We start from the raw sequence: 16,931 nt of genomic DNA, 5'->3' as shown, positions 1-16,931 counted from the left end.
TCTGATCCCCATATTGGCCCAGTTTCTTGTCCCCACCATTCCCCCACAAGCCCTCCAACAACCACAGAATCAGGTGTCAATCCTCTGCCTGTCACAGCCCCGTCTGAGTGGAGTGGGTTGTTTTTAGCCTGCTTCTCTCTCAGAGTCTCTCAGAGACTGAGGTCAAGAGACGTCCCTCGGACCTCTCCCAGAGGTCAGAAGAGGGGTCATCATCATCATCATCAATCGTATTTATTGAGCGCTTACTATGTGCAGAGCACTGGACTAAGCACTTGGGAAGTACAAATTGGCAACATATAGAGACAGTCCCTACCCAACAGTGGGCTCACAGTCTAAAAGGGGGAGACAGAGAACAAAACCAAACATACTAACAAAATAAATTAAATAGAATAGATATGTACAAATAAAATAAATAAATAAATAGAGTAAAAAATATGTACAAACGTATACACATATATGTATATATGTCCTTCATCCTCCATTCCTTTTATCTCACACGAACATAACAGAGACATCGCTTGGTCGGGCTCATGGTCTAGCCCGATTTCTGTCTTCGATGGCAAGTAAGATCACATCTAAGCGGGAACACGACAGGGAACATAGGCATCCACTCCACAGGGGCGAGGGGCTCGATGGCAGCTCCCCTCGTCCCCACCAGCTGTTTGAGCAGAACTCTTGAGACTTCCTCATCCCAGGTCTCCATTGAGCAATTCCAGTCAGAGCCGATTGGAGACCCAAAATGGTGGCTTTGGCTATGAACTCTTTGAAACCTGCCCCTTTCCATCGTCAATCTGTGTCTTCTTTTTGCCCCCGTGCCTGCTATGAAAAATTGCCACTTCTGGGGAGGCCTTTTCCCCCAATACCCATGATACGATGCAGATTATTGGGTGTATCTCAGTATGCCCTGACTAACCACTACACCAAGTATCCCCCAATATCCACAGTATAATCACCTCAGACTACTCCTGGGTGTGCTTTTCAGGGTGTTCAGGCTGACCTTCACACCAACAGTAACCATACACACAGTTATCTGGAACCAGGGCCCTTCCAGAATTTGCATGCTAGTGGGGAGAAATGTGTGTGTGAGTGTGTGTGTATCTGGGCCCACCGTGCACCTTATATTAGAAGTCTTTTCTCAAACGTTGTTCCCTTTTTTTAGGATAAAAGGGAAATTGAAGCCTCGCTGACCCTGGGACTGACAACTCGGGGAATACAAGTCTTTCAGGTAGGTAGAAAGAAATGAATCGCCTTTCACGTTCCCCGGAATTCAGCCCCGCTTCTTCCCCACTCCCGCAACTCCAGGGGTGATGTGCAAAACCTGAGAGAATTGCACAGAGAAAGGGACACACACTGCCCTTTCCCCTTCACTTACCACCCTCCTCCAAGAGGTTGAGTATCCGTCTGCTCTGCTCCTCTGAGAGCTTCAGTTCACGTATCGAATCAGAAAGGAACCAGAAGGCTGTCTGAATTTTAAAGGAGAAAAGCATTCGGCAGAAAAAGTCTTTTAAATCAGAAGTATCGCCATCAAAAAGTCGAGAAACAATTTAGATCATTTTGGAATCCTTGAAGGCAGACTCACCGACACGAGAGAAAGAGGGGCAGAATATGATGTAAGCCGAATGATTGTGAACAAGATCCATGGAGGTTGCTGGAACCAGATTTTTTCAGAATTTCATCTGTGAAGTGCTGGAACCAGATTTTTTCAGAATTTCATCTGTGAAGTGCTGGAACCAGATTTTTTCAGAATTTCATCTGTGAAGTGCATACCTATTTTTCAATATTGTTTCCTGGAGGCATAATCCAACCAGTAGTGGATGAATGTGAGGCTACCGATGGTCCAGGATATGTCTTGCCCAGTGGCTACAGGCTCCTTGAAGGACTGGTGTAAGACTTGCCCTCCTGCCGCATCCATCTGGTGGAAAGAGCACAGGCTTGGGAATCTGAGACCAATGGGTTCTAATCGTGACCTTGCCATTTACCTGCTGGATAACCTAGAACTTCACGTCTCCATGCCTCGGTCTCGTTATCCGTCAAATGGGAATTCACGACCCGTTTTCCCTCCCACATAGATTGTGTGAGCCCCACATGGGACGGGGGACAGAGTCCGACCTGGTTATCTTGTATTTACCCCAGTGCTTGGTACTATCATCATCATCATCATCAATCGTATTTATTGAGCGCTTACTATGTGCAGAGCACTGTACTAAGCGCTTGGGAAGTACAAATTGGCAACATATAGAGACAGTCCCTACCCAACAGTGGGCTCACAGTCTAAAAGGGGGTGATGGAGAACAAAACCAAACATACAAAATGAAATAAATAGAATAGATATATACAAGTAAAATAAATAAATAAATGAATAGAGTAATAAATATGTACAAACATATATACATATATACAGGTGCTGTGGGGAAGGCTTAGAACAGTGCTTTGCACATAGTATGACTGACACATAGTAAGCGCTTCAGAAATACCTTATTGTTGTTGGTGGCCCTGAATGGTCAGTGAAAATTGTATTTTCTGGTGTGCTTGGGGGATGGGAGGTTCTGTGTCTGTGGGTGACATCCTGCAGAACCCACCCCGGAGTTGGGAAGGGTGAGGTGTGACCTGTCCCCGGCCCAATCTCGCTTTCCTTAGTTTCCATGTACTCTTTCCACAGAACTCAGGGGAGGAAAGGCAGTTACTTTATGACTTCCCATGGACCAATGTTGGAAAACTGGTGTTTGTGGTGAGTCCCGTGTTATCGCCATTAGTGGGTCAGAGTACCGGTCAGAGACACTAGAGCCGACCTTTGTTTTTCCCCTAAACATCTCTTTGGTTAGCTTCCCGGGGGCCCACATCCACACGTGTTCATGCTCTGCATGTGTGTTTTCAGTGGATCGTCCCTCCCCATAGGTAAAGGAAAGGGTTGATGTGGTCTACTGGGGCTGTGGTCCTCACCGCCTCCCTCTCTGAGACTCCCACAGTGTGGTCTAGTGGATAGAGCCCGTGCCTGGGAGTCAAAAGGACCCGCTTTTTAATCCCGGCTCCGCCACGTGTCTGGTGCGTGACCTTGGGCAAGTCACTTCACTTCTCTGTGCCTCAGTTCTCTCGTCTGTAAAATGGGGATTCATTCAGTTCAATTCAGTTGACTTTAATTCAATTCAGTTGACTCTGCACACAGTAAGCACTCAATAAATACGATTGATGATGATGACTTTATTGGGCGCTCACTGTGTGCGGAACACTGTACTAAGCGCTTGAGAGGGTGCCACAGTAAACAGACACATTCCCTGCCGTCAATGGTTACAGTCTAGAGGAGCTTCTGTGAGCCCCATGTGGGACAGGGACCGTGTCCAACCCGATCTACTTGTATCCACCCCAGCGCTTAATACAGTGCCTACGACATAGTAAGTGCTTAAGACATATCACAGTAGAGGGGAACAGACCACAGATTGAGAGAGCACCACCTCCCTCCTTTCTAAAGAAACCCTTAAGAAGCCAAACTTAACAGCAGAAGAGTGAGGGCAAAACAATCCCAGACAGATGACTAACTGTCTTTAACAATAACGAGCCAAAATCCCCCAAGGCCTACAGTTATTCCCAAAGGTTGGTACGCTTAAGTAATGCTCTCAACGAGCTCCCGTTTGTCTGAAAGTTCATTCTTCTCCCGCCTAACTTAAGACCAGGGAGAAACTTTAGACCTTGGACCATTAGGCTTGGTCTCTTAGTAGATTTCCCAGTCTTACTCATTGTGAGGAAGTTTTACCAGGGTGTCTAACCCCCATCCTTCTGACCGAAATTTCAGTCCAACCCTTTCCCCCTACCCCAACCCTTGGTTCCTATAATTCCTGCTCGTTGGCTTCCCCTCCCACATTCTGGGGCCTGAGGATGTTCACTGGGGGCTTTGGGACTTCTCTCGCCGAGCTCCTCCCTCCCATCGGGGGCTTCAGCGTCGACGCCGCCGAGGGGAGTTCCCAATCAATCAATCAGTCAATCAGTCGTATTTATTGAGTGCTTACTGTGTGCAGAGCACTGTACTAAGCGCTTGGAAAGTCCAAGTTGGCAACGTATAGAGATAGTCCCTACCCAACAGTGGGCTCACAGTCTAGAAGGGCCCAGGGCCCAATAGGGCTTGCGGAGACCCCAGAGCAGGGCCTCCCCCTCTGCCTCTCCCTCTGAATCCGGGTTGTGCGCTTACATCCGTGCAGGGGAAGAAATTTGAGATTTTGCCGGACGGTTTGCCGTCGGCCAGGAAACTCATCTACTACACGGGCTGCCCCATGCGTTCCAGACACCTCCTGCAGCTCCTGAGCAACAGTCACCGCCTGTACATGAACCTGCAGCCCGTGCTGCGCCACATCCGCAAGCTCGAAGAGAACGAAGGTACGCCACGTGCCCGCTGCTTACCCGAGCGTGTCGGTTCACCCGGGAGTCCCCGGCGGCGGGGCGCCGTGGCCTGTTCGTCTGCCAGATGGACGGGGGGAATGCCAGTCGGTCAGTCGTGTTTAGTGAGCGCCTACTGTGTGCGGGGCACTGTACTGAGTGCTCGGGAGGGTGCGACAGAACGGTAAACAGACGGGAGAGTTCAATAGAATAATAAGCAGACACGTCCCCTTCCCGTACAGAGCATACAGTCCGTATATATGGTTGTACATATTTATTACTCTGTTTATTTTTATTTATTTATTTATTTTACTTGTACATTTCTATCCTACTTATTTTATTTTGTTGGTATGTTTGGTTCTGTTCCCTGTCTCCCCCTTTCAGACTGTGAGCCCACTGTTGGGTAGGGACTGTCTCTATGCATTGCCAATCTGTACTTCCCAAGCGCCTAGTACAGTGCTCTGCACATAGTAAGCGCTCAATAAATACGATTGATTGATTGATTGATTGATACAGTCTCGGGAGGAAGCCTGGCTCATCCAGGGAAAAGCGGTGGCGTCGGGGCAAAGAGCGTGGGACTGGGAATCGGGAGAATCAGGGAATCACGGCTCTGCGGCCGTGGCAAGTCACCCCGCCTGGGCCTCTGGCGACCGTGCCTTCTTTTCAAGTGCGGATTGCTCCCTCAAATCCTGAATCCTTTATTTGGCCAAATAACCTGCCTCGGTCCTTCGGGAGGTCCTCGAGGGCAGAGGGCACGCTTATCTATTTCCGTGGCCCACTCCCGGGTGCCCGTGCCCAGGAGGTGCCCTCTCGGCTAGTGCCGGTAGAGAGGTAGATTGACTGGCGGGCGGACTGACGGGTGACCATGCCGGACTTTCAGAGAAGAAGCAGTACCGGGAATCGTACATCAGCGACACCCTGGACCTGGACACGGAGCAGCTGGAGAAGCGATCCCGGGCCAGCGGGAGCAGCGCCGGCAGCGTGAAGCACAAGCGCCTGTCTCGCCACTCCACCGCCAGCCACGGCAGCTCTCACACCTCGGGCATCGAGGCGGACCCCAAGCCGCGGGAGGCGGGCCCGGACGGCCACCGCAAGCTGAGAACCTGCAGCTCCATGACCAGCCGCGGAAGCTCGCACACCTCCGGCGTGGAGAGCGGCGGCAAGGACCGGCTGGAGGAGGACTCCCAGGATGACGGTAACCGGCCTCGGCTCCCCGGCCCGCGCCGTGGTGGTAGTGATCGTCCGGGGGGCGAGGGGAAGGGAGGGCACACCGCCCATCTGGGACAAATTATTACAATTTGACAATTTTTTTTATATGGCAACTGTTATGTTCTGGGCGCTGTACTAAGCACACCTGGGGTAGATCCAAGCTAATCGGGTTGGACACAGTCGCTGTCCCACAGGAGGTTCACAGTCTTCATCCCCAATAATAATAATGGCATTTATTAAGCGCTTACTATGTGCAAAGCACTGTTCAAAGCGCAGGGGAGGTTACAAGCTGATCAGGTTGTCCCTCGGGGGGCTCACTGTCTTAATCCCCATTTTACAGATGAGGGAACTGAGGCCCAGAGAAGTGAAGTGACTTGCCCAAAGTGACACAGCTGGCAGCTGGCGGAGCCGGGATTTGAACCCATAACCTCTGACTCCAAAGCCCAGGCTCTTTTCCACTGAGCCATGCTGCTTCTCTAACTTCCTGAGGCACAGAGCAAGTGAAGTGACTTGTCCAAGGTCACACAGCAGGCATGTAGCCTAGCCAGAATTAGAACCCAGGTCCTCTGACTCCCAAGCCCGGGCTCTCTCCAGTACTACTAATAGTAATTGTTGTATTTGTTAATATCAATTTGTATTTGTATTAATTTGTATTTGTATGTGCCAAGCACTGTACTAAGCGCTGGGGTGGATGCAAGCAAATCAGATTGAGCACAGTCCCTATAATAATAATAATGATGGCATTTATTAAGCACTTACTGTATGCCAAGCACTGTTCTAAGCGCTGGGGGAGGTTACAAGTGGTGATCAGGTTGTCCCACGGGGGGCTCACCTTAATCCCCATTTTCCAGATGAGGGAACTGAGGCCCAGAGAAGTGAAGTGACTTGCCCAAAGTCACACAGCTGACAATTGGCGAAACTGGGATTTGAACTCCAAAGCCCGGGCTCTTGCCACTGAGCCATGCTGCTTCCCATGGGGCTCACCGTCTCGATCCCCATTTTATGATGAGGTAACCGAGGCACAGAGAAGGGAAACGACTTGCCCAAAGTCACACAGCAGACATGTGGAGGAGCTGTGATCAGAACCTATGATCTTCTGACTCCCAAATGCTCCATCCGCTGCGCCATTCTGCTTGTCTGAGGCCACGAGGCCACGCCGCTTCTCAATTTACACCCTCTTTCAGCTTTACGACACCTCGGCCTCGGCTTTTCGTTGACTTGGCTTTGCAAAACCGACCCTCTTTGTGGCACCGGGTCCTGGTACAGGGCTGGGGACAGTAGGGAGAGTGTGCAGGAGCTGCAGAGAAATGAGGAAATAATTGGAAAAGCTGTTGGGGGGGAGTGAACAAGAGGTTGGGCAGTTGAAGGAGGGCAGGATGGAGGTAGAACAAGAGAGGCCAGAAGTGGCAGATGATGATGGCATTTGTTAAGCGCTTACTATGTGCAAAGCACTGTTCTAAGCACTGGGGGAGGTTACAAGGTGATCAAGTTGTCCCACAGGGGGCTCACAGTTTTAATCCCCATTTCACAGCTGAGGTAACTGAGGCACAGAGAAGTGAAGTGACTTGCCCAAAGTCACACAGCTGACAGTTGGCAGAGCCGGGATTTGAACCCATGATCTCTGACTCCAAAGCCCGTGCTCTTTCCACTGAGCCACGCTGCTTCTCTGCTTCTCCATTCTGCAGAGGATAACCAGATGCCTGGAGGAGTCACCAGGGAGGGTCCACACGTCCATTTTACTCCTGGGGAAGTGTCATCTCCCCGTGTCATCTCCAAACTGCATCCATTGCCTCGTGCGTGTGAGAGCTGCCCCCCATTTTCATTTTGTTTTAATTCTGCCAGAGGGCTTTGAGGGCGGATCTGTTCTGAAGTAGAAATAATATGGCGCCTTTTCCCATGCAAGTAAATGGGTCCTTTTCCTCTTCTGGGTCAGAAATAGAAATGCTGGTGGACGACCCCAGGGACCTGGAGCAGTTGAACGAAGAGGCCTTGGACGTCAGCCCGGACATGTGCATCTACATCACCGAGGATATGCTGATGTCACGGAAGCTCAACGGGCACTCGGGTAAACGCACAGTCCACCTCCAACTCCACCCTGGTCCTGCCAGAGTGTCTGTGTTGAGTTCCCATTCATTCATTCAATCGTATTTATTGAGAGCTTACTGTGTGCAGAGCACTGTACTAAGCGCTTGGGAAGTACAAGTTGGCAACATATAGAGACGGTCCCTACCCAACCGCGGGCTCACAGTCTAGAAGGGGGAGACAGACGATAAAATAAAACATATTAACAAAATAAAATAAATAGAATAAATATGTACAAGTAAAATAAATAGAGTAATAAATATGTACAAACCGCCCCGGGGAAATCTGGCAAACCGTGCTGTGCACTGCTCTAAAGACTTGGAAAAGTGCAACAGAATTAGTGGGTGGAGAGGTGGCTGGTTGGAGGCTGAATGATTTGAAGGCTTAAACCTTGCCCTTCTCTGTGTGTTTTACTTCAGGCTTAATTGTAAAAGAAATCAGTTCTTCCACGTCCAGCTCTTCGGAAACGGTGGTCAAACTGCGGGGCCAAAGCACTGATTCCCTCCCCCAGGTAAGTGTTCCGGGGCTTTAAGACTAAGAAACAGACTGGGAGACTTTGCCGTAGGCCAAAATGCCTCAATCCTTGAGGCTTAGGAATGCATGGCTTTGAGGTTTTTGCATCTTTGGGAATTTGGGGTTTGTTCAGAATGTATTTTGAGTAAGTACTGCAAATTCTAAGTAATCCGTGTTTGTAATGTAAAGAAATAAAATTAAATAAATGATGGCATTTGTTCAGCACTTTCTATGTGCCGAGCACTGTTCTAAGCGCTGGGGTAGATACAAGGTTGTCAGGTTGTCCCACGGTGGGGCTCACAGCCTTAATCCCCATTTTCCAGATGAGGTAACTGAGGCCCAGAGAAGTGAAGTGACTTGCCCAGAGTCGCACAGCTGATGAGTGGTGGAGTCGGGATTAGAACCCATGACCTCTGAGTCCCAAGCCCGGGCTCTTTGCAGTAAGCCACGCTGCTTCTCATGGCTACACCACGGGACCTAGGTTCTAATCACTCCCTTCACTACTGTGCCTCAGCTACCCCAGGGATCTGTAAAATGGGCATTAAGCCTGTGAGCCCCACATGGGACATGGACTTTGTCCGAACTTCTTAGCTTATATCTACCCCAGCACTTGGTACAGTGCCTGGCATATCGTAAGAGCTTAGCAAGTACCATTAACCCCCCCACTGCACCCACAAAAAAACTACAGAAAGCACTTCACTAGCATAGCGATTCCTCATGACTGAGAAAAAAGAGGAGCAAAATCTTATCTCTCAGTTCTCCGAGAACGCAGGGGGTATATTTCTGACTAATGATAAGAAATACTCGCGCTGTCGGACCCGCACCTCGATCGATGCTACACACGTTACTGGGTCTTCCCACCGGCTACTGTGTTTGACGTTAAGTAGACAGGGGTTGTTGGAAGAACGTTCCTTAATTCCCAGTAGCGTCCTCGCCAAAACGGGCAGTGAAGCCACATCATCATCATCATCAATCGTATTTATCGAGCGCTTACTATGTGCAGAGCATGTGAGGACAGAACTGACTGTACTAGGGTTTCAGTTCTCGGACCCAGTGGACAACTGTCTTGTCCTTTTTCTGCCCTGGTGCCTTTTAAAGCAAAGTAATTGGCACATGCCCAGCGATAGTAAGTTATCTGTATTTATAGAGTGCTTACTGTGTGCAGAGCACTATACTAAGAACTGAGGAGAGTACAATATAACCATACAACTTTTAGACTGTGAGCCCACTGTTGGGTAGGGACTGTCTCTATATGCTGCCCACTTGTACTTCCCAAGCGCTTAGTACAGTACTCTGCACACAGTAAGCGCTCAATAAATGCGATTGATGATATTCCCTGCCCACAACGAGCTTACAGTCTAGAGAGGGAGAACAGTCTGTCAGAGCATACCACGCTAAGCGAAAAACATGGCAGCTTTGACATAGTGTTCTGGGAATGATTTCCTATAATGCAGTGCCCGAGACAGCTGTCTTCCTGAAATCGTCCCAGTGCTGCCTCAGTGGCCCTCTCCTCCTTTCTATTGTACAGTAACTTTCTAATTTCTCTGGCCAACAAAGCCCAACCTCATGTTATTTCTCTCATCATCATCATCATCATCAATCGTATTTATTGAGCACTTACTATGTGCAGAGCACTGTACTAAGCGCTTGGGAAGTACAAATTGGCAACACATAGAGACAGTCCCTACCCAACAGTGGGCTCACAGTCTAAAAGGTGGGCTCACAGTCTAAAAGCCAGACAGTCTCCTGCTTAAGCCTGTCAATCAGTCGATCCTTAATGGCCTCCCCTTCAATGGACCAGTGTCCCTGGTTCATTCCTCGGTTGCCTGTGGACTGCCGGACTCTTTACTGTTCCCCCACAGAATACGTGAGGTATCCGGAATGGGAGATTCAATTCCCAAGGTACATTCCGACCATAAATGTCTCCAGTCACACATCGTAATCGGCAGCAAGGAAAGAATTACAGCAATAAGTTACATCAGGAGAACGAGTTTTGAGGCCAACACTGAGCCATTCTGATCTGCAGTTGAAACAAAAAACTGAAAGGGGGAACATGTATATGTGAGTGAAGATTATTTAAGAGTGTTATCAGAGATAAGAGTAGAACAGGAAGGCGACTAGAAGCGACTAGAAGGACAGAGGTTGTTTACTGGAGCATTAAGAAATTGAGGAGAACAAAGATGAATGATCCAGAAGAGGAATCTAATTTGTGGTAGCCAAGAAGGGGAGAATTAATAATTCTGGAAGACTAGGCAGTCCCGAGGAGAAAAGATAAGGAGAGCAGTTAGAGGGATAAAGTGCAAGGAGGATGAATAAAGAAATGTCATTGAAACAGTCGAGGCCAGTTGCATTTATGGACAGATAGGAAAAGAAGCTCAACTAACAGGACTGAAGTGGAGTGAGAGTATACCAGTTGTCTGGCCGGGATATGTTTCAGTACAAAATTTGGGGAAAGGACCAGGCACCTGTGTTTAAAATGGTATTTCCGATGGGATTGCAAAAGTGGGATTTGCCATGTCGAGGCTGGGAGGGAAAATGGAAAATGATTCATTCATTCAGTCGTATTTATTGAACGCTTACCGTGTGCAGAGCACTGTACCATGCACTTGGAAAGTACAGTTCAGCAACAAATAGAGGCAGTCCCTACCGCCCAACGGGCTCACAGTCTAGATTGGGCCAGATCCTGAAGGCAATTAGATGAAATCCTGGTGGAAGAGTGAAAAGGGAAGCCCTTAAACTACGGGAAGAATGACCTCACCATTTTATAGAACTCATCAAAAGCTGGAAGTTGTCTAAAACGATTCTAACAGTAGATTTGGAAAAACTCTAGGTCATTCGGCTTGTCACAAGTGTACAGATGTTCATGGGAGTCAATTTAAATATTCTGCAAGGAACATGCCATCAAACCACTGACAGAAAAGCAGAATTGAGAATTCCATTTTTCCTACTTATTGCCCCTGAAAGATTTTGAATGAATCCCCTTAGGCATTATTCAAACCAGGAACACCACCCACAATCATACATGTTATTAAAATCGACTTAGGGCACAGATTAAAGTATTCATGATTATAGCATTTATTAAGTACTTATGAATTGCTTAGCATCGGGGTAGGGGTACAAAGCCTATGAGGTGATTATTCTATAATGCTGTCATCTTCTGCATCAGAAAAGGGTCAAGATCAGGGGATCGTTCTCATTGAAGGAGATCTTTGGGAGAGTTTGTTGTGGAAGATCTGTCGCAAGGAGGGTTTTTTGAATAGGTTTAAAGAAAGCACAAATATTTATATGTGCTCGTGTAAGAACTACAAGAACTTAGAGCAACTACGGCAGAAATACAAGCAGAGGCTACAGAATTAAGGATGATTTTGCTAAAAAAAAAAACCAAAACACCGAATACATCTGAAATCCTGAAGGATGGTTTGTGAAAGATCAGAATAACAACAATAATAACAATAGCGATATAGGTTGCTGTGACAAATGGGGAAAATGAACAGAGATTTGGGTACCGAATTAGGAGGAAAGGAACGCAGAATGGAGGGCATACCACTCAGTAGGCCGTCAGCCAACTCTGGATGTTTTAACGATTTTAACAGTGTGGATTTTCAATCCTCTGTTAGAGCTGAGAAAGAGAGGACCGTCAAACAGTGGAATTGGTGACTGTGCACATCCTTTGAATGTATTTTCTAATTTCTTGTCCTCAGACTATCGTTGGCAAGTCACTTCATCTCTGCTGAATCCTGAGCTGATTCAAAGGGGATCGGATGTTAGATAAAATCACCAATACAGCCACACACACACACAAAACACAGGCTAGGCTATAGCCACCCAGCCTCTCTTTCTGCATTAGCAGAATTTCTAAGAATTTTCATGCCTCGCCGGCTTCTAGTTACTCAGGAAAGCCGAACTTGCTGGAATTTACCACTGGCGTTCTGGAAGTAACTTTTGCATCTGTAATTAATTTATGTTTATGTTCAATCGACCAATCATACTTATTGAGTGCTTACTGTCTGCAGAGCACTGTATTAAGCGCCTGGGAGAATACAGTACCGCAGAGTTGATAGACACGTTCCCGGCACACGACGAGCTGACAGTCTAGAGTCTTCCTTTATTCATCATCATCAATCGTATTTATTGAGTGCTTACTGCGTGCAGAGCCCTGTACTAAGCTCTTGGGAAGTACAAGTTGGCAACATATACAGTCCCTACCCAACAGTGGGCTCACAGTCTAAAATTAAATTTAATTTAAATTAAATTAAAATTATTAAATTCTAAGCCCCCTGAGGGCAGGGAACGTAAGCCTTGAACTGTTGTCCGTACTCTCCCAAGCACTTAGTATAGTATTTGATTTTCTTATTTTTATTTTTTATGGTATTCGTTAAGCACTTACGTGCCAGGCACTGTACATTAGCAGCGTGGCCTAGTGGATAAAGCCGGGGCCCAGGAGTCAGGAGGTCATGGGTTCTAATCCCAGCTCTGCCACTTGTCTGCTTTGGGCAAGTCACTTCTCCGTGCTTCAGTTAGTTCATCCGTAAGGTGGAGATGAAGACTATTTATTTTATTCTATTCTATTCTATTCTATTTATTTATTTATTTATTTATTCTATTTATTTTATTTTGTTAGTACGTTTGGTTTTGTTCTCCGTCTCCCCCTTCTAGACTGTGAGCCCACTGTTGGGTAGGGACCGTCTCTCTATGTTGCCAGCTTGTACTTCCCAAGCGTTCAGTCCAGTGCTCTGCACACAGTAAGCGCTCAATACGATTGATTGATTGACTGTGAGCCCCACGGGGGACAGGGTCTGTGTCCAACCTGATTTGCTTGTGCTTCCCTCCCCCCGCCCCCCAGCGCTTAGTACAGCGCCCGGCGCAGAGTACGCGCTTAACAAATGCCGCGGTTATGAGGACCACCCACCTCACGCCTCTCGCTGGCCTCCCGCCAATTCCGGCGGGCTCGCCCCCGGCGTCACCATCTGCGTTTGTTGTTGCAGACGATATGTCGCAAGTCGAAGACCTCCACTGACCGCCACAGCCTGAGCCTCGATGACATCCGGGTCAACCAGAAGGACTTCCTGAGGCTGGCGGGCCTGTGTCAGGACACCGCTCAGAGCTTCACGTTCGGGTGCGGCCACGAGCTCGACGAGGAGGGCCTCTATTGCAACAGCTGCCTGGCTCAGCAGTGCATCAACATCCAAGACGCTTTCCCCGTCAAAAGAACCAGCAAATACTTCTCTCTGGATCTGACCCACGACGAGGTCCCGGAGTTTGTCGTCTAAGTCGACGCCGGCCGAGGGGGACGGACGGGGCGGCTTCCCCGGGTGAGAGAGACCGCCGAGGCCTGCTTCCTCTTCCGCACCTCCTCCTGTTTTCCCCACCCGGCCCGTTTTTAACATTATACCGATTTTAAGTGGGAGTCCAGGCCCGGGAAACAAACCATCGCACTTTAAGTCTGGCTTCTACCGCGGTAGAGTCGGTACAGAGGCAGCGCAGTAGGACCCGAGTTCCTGAGAGTGAACCAAAAGAAACTGCCTCTCCTCCACAGAGACTCCACGGAGAATATCGACTTTGTTTCCGTTCGTCGTCACGCAGCCTGATTCCTTCGTTTATCCCCCTGAAAAAGACGGTCTTTAGACATTTTTGTCGTTCCTACAGCTGCCTCGAGAAAGACAGAGAGATTCCCTCCCCCCTCCGCGCCCCCAGTGAAGATGCCATTGACTCTCGATTTATCCATCGCAGCTCTGCGGCTTCTGCTAACTCGGCGTAGGCAAGGAACGACCAGGACCGTCCTGGCAAGCCAAAGATCCGTGTCGTAAATGCCAGTATCGAGAAGACAGCAATAACGAGAAAACTATGCATGTTTAAATGCCCCGGGAAGCCAGTTGCCGTCCGCGGACAGGCCCCGTGATCCTTGCCCTTCGGCGATCATCAGACCTTTCCTCTTGTGACGTTTACAACACACCCTTCGGTTCAGCGGAACGGGGAAAACTGAAGAAAAGCGCGGGGGCTATTGCGGTGCTTCTTCAGTTGAACAGCGAGACGTCATTTTGATGTAGCAATAATGTTTGCTCAACCAAAGTACCTTAACTGTATGCATCTATGATACATGTATAAATATATAGAGAGCTGTGTATGTTTATACATGTACGAGCTTACTGACCCTTCTTATTTTGGTTTCCCTACATATTTTTGTAGACCCTGCCTCCTCTGTTTAATGACACATACAGACAATCATCTTCCCAGGCACTAACGTCCGAAGGTGTGGGGCAGCACGGAGACAGGGGGACACTGTCAGCATGGCTGTTTTCCGACGGCCGCCCCCATCTAGACGATGACCTTCCGTGAATCGTGACGTATTTTTCTCTTTAAATAGAGCTGACGCCTGGAGAATGTTATTCTGGTCAATAGAACAGGTGCAGGTCTCGACCGAACCCGCTATGTAGCTGTCATAACGAAATCAAAGCAAGCCAGTGGAGTGAGGTCATCGCTCCAGCATGCTCTGACAACATCACCGAAGCTGCAGAACTCCCAGCACAATGCCTTTTTTAGAAAGTATTTTTAATCGATTACCCTAGTATCCTACGCCCGTATTTTGATATACCATCCTTTTTCTATCCGGCAGGTTTTCTTAACTATATTATTTTCTAAAGAAGAAGAGTGCTATTTTTGTATAAAACTTGGTTGGGGGGAACTAAAGGACGGACTCTTAGGCTCAGCAAAACTCAATCAGTGTTTCCAGTCGAAGGGAGTCAGTATTACGGAACAGATGGCCAGCCCTAAAGTTTCCAGCACTGCTGTCCCTTCAAGGTCGGGGGCCCAGGGACCCACACACGTACATCAGTATGTGTATACGTAATGCGTACGTCTGAGGCTCATTTTTTGAATCGAAGAAGGAAAAACTGCTCCAAAATCGGACTATCTTTTCCTGCTGCCAAACGCTTCGTCGAACCCAAGTTTCAGGTATCAGATCGGACAAGGGCATCTAGAGGCCTTGGGGTTTATCCCCAAGTGGCGGCGTGCAATATGGAGAGGTTACCATCTGTTTTCTTTATTCTAGGTGGCTTAAGGAAAGAAACGTGACAGAACTAAAATTGGGAAAGCCCCGTGACATTAGGTGGGGAATTAAAATCCCGTTAATTCCCGGGGTGGGGGGACGGGGGTGGGCGGCGTTGTTCGATAGAAGGGCAAGGTGGAATTAAGTGGTAAATTATTCAAGCAGTGATTGGAACGGGCCATCGCTCTAGAATTGGACCCCGATCGCCCTTCTTCGGGTGGTTCCTCTCAGCCGTGTCGTGGGCTGGACTCACCAGATTTCCAATTCGGCTTCTCCGGCCGTCTGAGCGTCAGGTGCGTTTGCAGCCCGGCCCACATCAAAGAAAGCGTGCCGCTTTCTGATCCGACCCGCTTAAAGTTCTCGTAAACAGCACTGTTGAACCGAGTGATGTCCTGTTAAAAAAAAAAAAAAAGCAACCTAGTATTCTATACTTTTGTATTTGAAAATTGTACAAAACATATTCAACTGTTATTTATGCTGCATCTGACACATATCCCCGGCTGGTCATTATACGGATTTGTTGCCTTTTTTTTGCATCTACACTAATACATTTGCAACAGTGAGCTTTACGCCTGCACAAACTGCAAGTCATCCTTTCTGTGAAAGGATCATCATATCGGGATAACGAAAGAGTGTGTAAAAAAAAGCATAGCTGAATTATTTTGTAACAGAGTTTGTCGGGTGCCTTTGATGGTACGGTTCAAAATGACAATAAAGTTAACGTTTGTTGGCATTTGGTTTCTGTTCGCGGCCTTCCTGGAGCGGTGGGGAACGTTGCCTTCCCATCTGATCTCTTACCAGATGACTCTGGAAAATACTGGGGCTTGCAAAGCAAACTCCGCGACGACCTCGGGCGCCTACCGTAGTATTTTTAACAGCCAAGTCAAGTCAGAGACGGTACGCGAGTCGAATCAGGGTTGTAGTACGTATTTTCAGTAAAACCCTTCTTGGCCATCAGGAAAATATCATTCATTCATTCATTGTCGTATTTATTGAGCGCTTACTGTGTGCAAAGCACTGTTCTAAGCGCTGGGGGGGATACAAGGTGATCAGGTTGTCCCACATGGGGCTCACAGTCTTCATCCCCATTTTGCAGATGAGGTCCCTGAGGCTCAGAGAAGTGAAGTGACTTGCCCAAGGTCACACAGCCGACATGTGGCGGAGCCGGGATTCGAACCCATGACCTCTGACTCCAAAGCCCGGGCTTTTCCCACTGAGCCACACCACTTCTCACCCCGTCAGCTCCCGGTTGCTGACGTGGCACTGGATCGCACTGCTTTAAAACGCTTTATCGCTCGGAATCGCCTCGAAGGTAGGCTCGGCCTGAGCGGGCTTGGTCTCCCACGGTGCTTAGGTCAGTGCTCAGCGCACGGTTGGTGTTGGTCCATTTGTTGTAATAACTGTGATCATCATCATCAATCGTATTTATTGAGCGCTTACTAGGTGCAGAGCACTGTACTAAGCGCTTGGGAAGTACAAATTGGCAACATATAGAGACAGTCCCTACCCAGCAGTGGGCTCACAGACTAAAAGGGGGAGACAGAGAACAAAACCAAACATCCTAACAAAATAAAATAAATAGAATAGATATGTACCAGTAAAATAAATAGAGTAATAAATATGTACAAACATATATACAGGTGCTGTGGGGAAGGGAAGGAGGTAAGATGGGGGGGATGGAGAGGAGGACAGGAAGGAAGTTGATGGTAAGTGTTTA

The 16,931-nt window shown here is 48.2% G+C and overlaps 1 protein-coding gene across 3 annotated transcripts in view; it reads left to right on the top strand.

Annotated features, from left to right (window-relative positions):
* FRMD6 (FERM domain containing 6) overlaps positions 1 to 15,947 on the top strand; it is a 60,175-nt gene extending 44,228 nt beyond the window's left edge. For all 3 annotated transcript variants that reach the window (XM_038756318.1, XM_038756316.1, XM_038756317.1), the window contains exons 8-14: positions 1,160 to 1,225; positions 2,660 to 2,728; positions 4,191 to 4,365; positions 5,246 to 5,560; positions 7,508 to 7,639; positions 8,076 to 8,167; positions 13,155 to 15,947. In XM_038756318.1, the coding sequence (XP_038612246.1) occupies positions 1,160 to 1,225; positions 2,660 to 2,728; positions 4,191 to 4,365; positions 5,246 to 5,560; positions 7,508 to 7,639; positions 8,076 to 8,167; positions 13,155 to 13,439 (1,134 nt within the window). In that variant the 3' untranslated portion in view covers positions 13,440 to 15,947. The remainder of the gene's footprint in view (positions 1 to 1,159; positions 1,226 to 2,659; positions 2,729 to 4,190; positions 4,366 to 5,245; positions 5,561 to 7,507; positions 7,640 to 8,075; positions 8,168 to 13,154) is intronic.
* The last annotated feature ends 984 nt before the right edge of the window (positions 15,948 to 16,931 follow it).

This window comes from Tachyglossus aculeatus, chromosome 14 (genome assembly GCF_015852505.1).
Source record: "Tachyglossus aculeatus isolate mTacAcu1 chromosome 14, mTacAcu1.pri, whole genome shotgun sequence".
NCBI lineage: Eukaryota > Metazoa > Chordata > Mammalia > Monotremata > Tachyglossidae > Tachyglossus > Tachyglossus aculeatus.
Note: the sequence above shows the minus strand (reverse complement) of the source record. Positions and strands in the feature narration are given on the sequence as shown.